This window comes from Phascolarctos cinereus, unplaced genomic scaffold, assembly GCF_003287225.1.
Source record: "Phascolarctos cinereus isolate Bilbo 61053 unplaced genomic scaffold, phaCin_HiC Scaffold_5;HRSCAF=322, whole genome shotgun sequence".
NCBI lineage: Eukaryota > Metazoa > Chordata > Mammalia > Diprotodontia > Phascolarctidae > Phascolarctos > Phascolarctos cinereus.
In genome coordinates, this window is record NW_027555958.1 from 321,582,192 (window position 1) to 321,588,189 (window position 5,998).

A 5,998-nucleotide genomic window follows, 5' to 3' on the forward strand; every position below is an offset into this window, starting at 1 on the left:
GGAAGTTACCTTATTTATACCCCTGTATCAGTGTAAATAAAAAAATAACAAGAGCTCATGAAGTGCTCTCCCCAAAACAACCCTTTGAGGTAGGTAGTGCAAGTGTCATCAACATTTTACAGATGAGAAAACTGAGGCTTTGAGAGGTTGTCACTGGCCCATGGCAAGTGGTAAAGAACTGCCTTTCCCTACCCCTACCCTTGTATCCCCATCCCATCTCCCTGCTAAATAAGCAATGCCTGGTTCCAGATCCACCTTGTTTTTGTTTTACAAACTGGAATATCTCCCCATGCCCAGCCCTGGTCTCTAACTGAAAAATATTCCCAGGTCCGTAACCTTTCGGGATTACAAAAGTAATTTTCTCAGAACAATCCTGTGAGGCTGGCATTGCAACTCTTATTATCTTCATTTTACAGGGATGGAAACCTCTTTTCAGAAATGTAAAATGGCTTGCCCGTGATCAAACAGTTATAGAATGCCAATCAAACCCAGACTGAAAAAGCAGCTCCACTCCCAGCGTCCCATATGGCCTGGTAACCCACAGGTACTGGCATCCTGAGGCCCCCCGGGGCCGCCGTGGCAGGAAGAAGTCAGGAGGAATCGGTGCATCCTTCAGTACGGGCCATTTGCCCGGCAGTAGTGGGCACACAGCTGCCGGTGGTACTGTAGGTGATAGTCCTTCATCACCTTGCCCACAATGTAGATAAATTCATCAAAGCAGATCTGGTTGTCTTTGTCCTTGTCGGCCACTTGAAACAGCTGCTTCAAATATTCTGGCTGACTCCGGCCCTGGAGCAGAGCAGCGGGAGTGATTGATCAGCCGGGGATCATCAGAATGACAGACATTAACACCACTGTCTCTACCATGCTCTACTTTGCTCAGATTGTCCCAAGAATCCACAAAGGCAGGTAGTACGAGGATCATTACCCCTGGTTCAATGAGGAGGAAACTGAGGCTCAGAGAGAGGTAAGGTGGTTTTGCCCAGGTCAATCAGTGAACAATTATTAAGCACCTACTGGGTGCCAGGCAGGAAGGCTGCTAAGCTCTAGATCCCACAACTAGCAACTGGCAGAACCAAGAGCCAGACCCAGGTCTTTTAGCTCCAGAGTTTTCCACCATGCCAGTGACTATGCCTGCCCTATGTCCAGGCCTATTCTAGTCTCTTCTAGAAAAGACTAGATTTAGGGTCCCTGCCCTCAAGGAACTTCTACTCTAATGAAGTAAATGAAACAGGCCTTTGGTGTTTAGTCTTTTCAGTTACATCTGACTTTTTGTGACCCCATTTGGGATTTTCTTAGCAAAGGTACTGGTGTGGTTTGCCATTTCCTTCTCCAGCTCATTTGACAGATGAGGAAACTGAGGCAAATAGGGGTAAGTGACTTGCCCAAGGTCACACAGCTAGTAAGTGTCTGAGGCCATATTCAAATTCAGGAAGAGAGGGAGAGTACTGGGAAGCAAAGGGAGACAATATTGGTTGGGTAGAAGCATTGTGGCCTAGTAGATAAGGCACTAAACCTGCAGCTGGGGTGATCTAGGTTCAAATCTCCCCCCCCTTAGACATTTAGTTTGACCTTGGACAAGTCATTTAACCTTAACTGTACAATAAGGTCATTGCACTAGATGGCTTCTAGGGTCCCTCCAGCTTTTAGATCTAGGATCCAAAAACAGAATTAGAATGGTCTAGGATAGGATTGGGTAGCTAGGTAGGAGAAAGCTAGGTGGCACAGCGAATGGAGCACTGGGCCTACAGTCAGGAAGACCTGAGTTCAAATCTGGCCTCAGATACCCACTCGCTGTGTAAGCAAATCACTTGACCTATTTGCCTCAGTTTCCTCATCCGTAAAGTGAGCTGGAGAAGGAAACGGCAAACCACTCTTTGGGCAAACCCCAAAAATGGGGTCATGAAAAGTTCAGACACTACAGCAAAGGGCCTTAAAAGCCACACCTGACCTTAATACTCTAAGACTTGAGGCAGACAAGAGGAAGACCAGTAACAGGATAACAAGGAGGTGTGTCAAGGAGTTTAGCCATGAAGAGTCACAGCAAGAAAGCAGGAGTGTGGTGACAGGCAGAATCCCTAGAGGTTTGTGTCACCGGTAACAGAAAAACATGCCCTGGTTCTCCTCCCCATTCTTGGCCAGTGCTGGCTATCTGCATCCTCTCCTACACTTCTGCCTCCTCCCCGAACGTCTGTCTGGTCTGATCAGCTATGAATGTGATGGCTTCCTCTCAACCCACCCACAGCTCACTCCTGAGGTGGCATTTCTATTGTTCTCAATCTGACTCTCTGGCCCCATTATGTAATAATTCCTGCTCCCAACCCCACCTTTAAGATTCACCTCCTCTGATCTCTTAGTATTATCATTCTGTTATCTCTGTGTCGCGTTTCATAGACAGACACATGTATCTTTCCATCTGTCTATACATATCCTTTGTGTATGTGTGTGGTTTTCTTTTTTTCTAGTGTGCATTAATTATTTTTTCTTTTTATATTAATTTTCAATTCATGGAATAAAATAAGCATTTCCATAACCTAGTACAATAAAAAAAAATGATTGAATGTGAAACTGCAGATCTACCATGTACAGCCTGCTATTGTTTCTAAATATACAACAAAGTTGTCTTGTAAATTTCTTTTTTTTCCCTTTTTTTCTTCCCTCCCTCACTACCCTAGAGATGGCTACCTTTAGATACAAATAGGTATATATATGTATGTATGTATATGTATGTATGTATATGTATATATGTGTATATATATACACATATATATACATATATACATGTGTGTGTGTGTGTGTATGAAAAGCATGAGTAATTTGACCCTTAAATGATAAGGACCAGCCCACTGTAAGCCTGGAGGTAAAGGGACTTCCCTGACTGTGGTAAAGTGGATAGAGCATTGGATTTGAGTTTAAAACTTACCTGGGACAACTTACTAGCTGTGTTAGCCTGCCTGGGGAGGTCATCTTATGTCTGCCTCCCTCAGTTTCCTCATTTGTAAAATGAGGACAATAATAGCATCTACCTCCCAGGATTGTTGTGAGGATCAAATGAGATAATATTTGTAAGCGTTATATAAATGCTAGCCATTATTATTCCCTATCCAGGACTCTCAGAGCTGGCACTCCCAGCCAGTCTGTGCCTCCCCCCACCCCCCACTTCCTTTGCCTGAAAGTGAGAGAAAGAGGCTTAAAATGGATGCTATAAGGTAGATGGTTATAAGGTTTTCCTGGCAGGAACACTTCTGGAAAGGTTAGTTAACTTCTAAAAGCCTCTGGGCAGTAGGTAAGAGGTCAGGAAACTAAATAAATATCCTGTGACAGCTGGCAAGACTGCAGGCAGTTCCTGAAGAACCTGCTCATTAGCTTAATTAAGGAGCTGAGCTGGACTTGGCTTGATGACAGAACAAGAGTGGAAGGAGACTGAAGGAAATGGAGATTGGAAATTGGTGCTAAGTTCAGTAGAGACTTCCATGGGTGGGGGAGAAGGGTGGCCTTTAGGGTTAGTTAGTCTGTGCTCCTAGAGTTAGGGGGTGGTTGGGCCAAGGAAGAAGGGGATGAAGGAAGCCAGGACTGCCCCCAGGTTCAGGAATAGTAGGAATATCCCTAAACCAATCTTCTCCTTCCCCAGGCCCTCAGATAGGAATGTCTCGTCCCTTTCCTGGGAGCTCTGAGAGCAGAGAGAAAAAGAGATTCCCTAATCCTTTCCTATACCTATCCCCATCTCCTTCATATTCCCCTCCCCTCCAGGGAAGAAGAGCTCTTGGCTGCGTTTAGAGTCTGGCTAGGGAGCTGGCTGAGAGGTTTGGTGGTCCCAGAAGGAGGGGATGGAACTCAGCGGAGCCTGTATTTGAATTAAGAGTCGGGAAAGGGCAGGGATTTCAGGCCTAGCAGGCTGGGCCTGGGGGCACGAACAAGACAAAGGTTTAGATTTGAGGTTAAGGGCAAGGATGAGCAGGGGCAGGAACTGGTATAGAATTAGAATCAGGATAAAGGGCCTGGTCAGGTTTAAGAGTCGAGAGTGGGACTAGGGCACATATTCACAGCTTATGCCCACCAGGTTGAGATCTCATGAAGAGCAACTTCATTCCCCCAACCCCTCTCTATTCACCCCTAGCTTTCCCCATAACCCTCCAAGGTAAACCTTCCTATAGTCAGAACTAACCTGGAGGTCCCATTCTAAATGCACCATTCCCTCTACCCCTAGGGATCTGACCCCAGAATCCCCTGGCATCTCCCCAGCCATACCAGACCCTCCATGAATCGGGGCATGTTTTCTGTGAGCAGGGCATCGAGCTCGTCCAGGCTTAGGGTGTCCACATCCCCCTCTCTGGCAGCATAGAGGTGGTAGCAATGAATGATATGGAAGATAGAGTCTTCTATTGGGGTGTCAGGCATGTTCAGTGAAGGCTGATTTCGGGATCTAAGTCAGAGGAAAGTCCTAGGAGTAGAGAGGAGAGGGGTTGAAAGAGAAGAAAGGACAAAAAGAATGGGTAATATGGCCCCTTAGGGAAAGTGGGGACCAGAGGAGACCATGGAAAGAGAGGGAAGCCTGGTTTGACAAATATACTAGAATTGGCCCTTCCTCTGATGATCCACCGTCTCCTCATTCCAGGCCCTCCCTTCCTCCCACTGTACATCCATCATTTCCGTCCTTCTATGCCTCGTGGAAAAAAAAAAAGACCTTCTTCAGGAAGCCAATCCAAATTAATCTCATCATAGTCCACTCAGTGGACCCAGGGACACTCTAATCCTCTGCTTCTGTTTCTCACTCTCTGTCTCTCATCTCAGACTGTCCTCAGTCTCCTCTCCCCCATTAGACTAGAAGCTCCCTGAGGACAAGAATTGTGTTTTTTCCTAAGTGATTGGGAATTCCTTGAGGACAGGGGCTATTTCCCCCATCAGACCTGGAACTCACCAAGCATCTGCTAGGTGGTGACAGTGTATACGGCACTGGAGTCACGAAGATCTGATTTCAAATCCAGCCTTCAACACCTACCAGCTGTATGACCTAGGCAAGTCATTCTCTGCCTGCCTCAATTTCCTCACTGTAAAATGATGGTAATAACAGCCCCCACCACCGAGGGTTTTTATGAGAATCAAATGAGATGGTTTTTGTAAAGTGCTTAGCACAGTACCTTGTGCAACATAACTAACTCCTGATCAGTCCTCAACAATGAACGCGAGACTATGAATAGGGTCAGCTCTGACACTGATACTTGGCTAGCTCTCCCTGGAAGGTCCCTATGTACCACTCCCATCAAGGTCTTGGATTTTTAGGCCCCTGAATTACTCAACTACATTACCTACACAGATGCACAGTGTAGATGGCCTATCTCCTCTATAGGGGTGCTACACACACCCCCATGAAAGTAAGCAATTGTCCAAGTTTGGCTTTTGGGGGTAGCAAAGACACACAGCATAATCTAATCCCTGAACAGCACCCTACCATCCCCACCAGGAGTATATCCTTGTCCCCAGGCCATATCCTCCTCCCAGCAGCTCCCCCCACCATGGCCCTTCTTAAAGGAGACACTGACCTGACTCCTGGAGTGGCCAGAGATGAACTCTGAGCCTGTGACCTGGCCTCAGTCCCCTACCGATCCCAGGCAGGTGGCAGCTCAATGAGCAGTGGTGGCATCCCTGAGCCCAGCAGCCCTTATGACCTCCAACACTATTAGCCAGCTGAGAGCTATGACTCTTGCTTTGAATAATACCTCTAATTACTTGTCTCAGATGACATCACAAAAACACCTGATTTCTGGACTGAGCAGCCCTTATGACCTCCAACACTATTAGCCAGCTGAGAGCTATGACTCTTGCTTTGAATAATACCTCTAATTACTTGTCTCAGATGACATCACAAAAACACCTGATTTCTGGACTGAGCTCATCTGGTTTCAGGGACCCACCTTATCTTAAACTCACCAACATCCTGGCAGATTCTTAAAAGGACTCACCCCCACCAAAGGATGATACTTTCAAATGCTGTCAGCTC

The 5,998-nt window shown here is 46.5% G+C and overlaps 1 protein-coding gene across 2 annotated transcripts; it reads right to left on the reverse strand.

Annotated features, from left to right (window-relative positions):
- Window positions 1-376: 376 nt before the first annotated feature.
- On the reverse strand, window positions 377-5,998 carry LOC110211828 (protein S100-A15A-like). 2 transcript variants are annotated; one of them, XM_020991413.1, is made up of 3 exons: window positions 5,913-5,998; window positions 4,249-4,441; window positions 377-789 (listed from the first exon to the last, which is right to left on the reverse strand). In XM_020991413.1, exons 2-3 carry the CDS (start codon window positions 4,396-4,398, stop codon window positions 613-615), a joined length of 327 nt encoding a protein of 108 aa, XP_020847072.1. In that variant the 5' UTR covers window positions 4,399-4,441; window positions 5,913-5,998; the 3' UTR covers window positions 377-612. The 2 variants fall into 2 exon arrangements, with proteins under 2 accessions (XP_020847072.1, XP_020847071.1); XM_020991412.2 differs by lacking the exon at window positions 5,913-5,998 and adding an exon at window positions 5,541-5,696.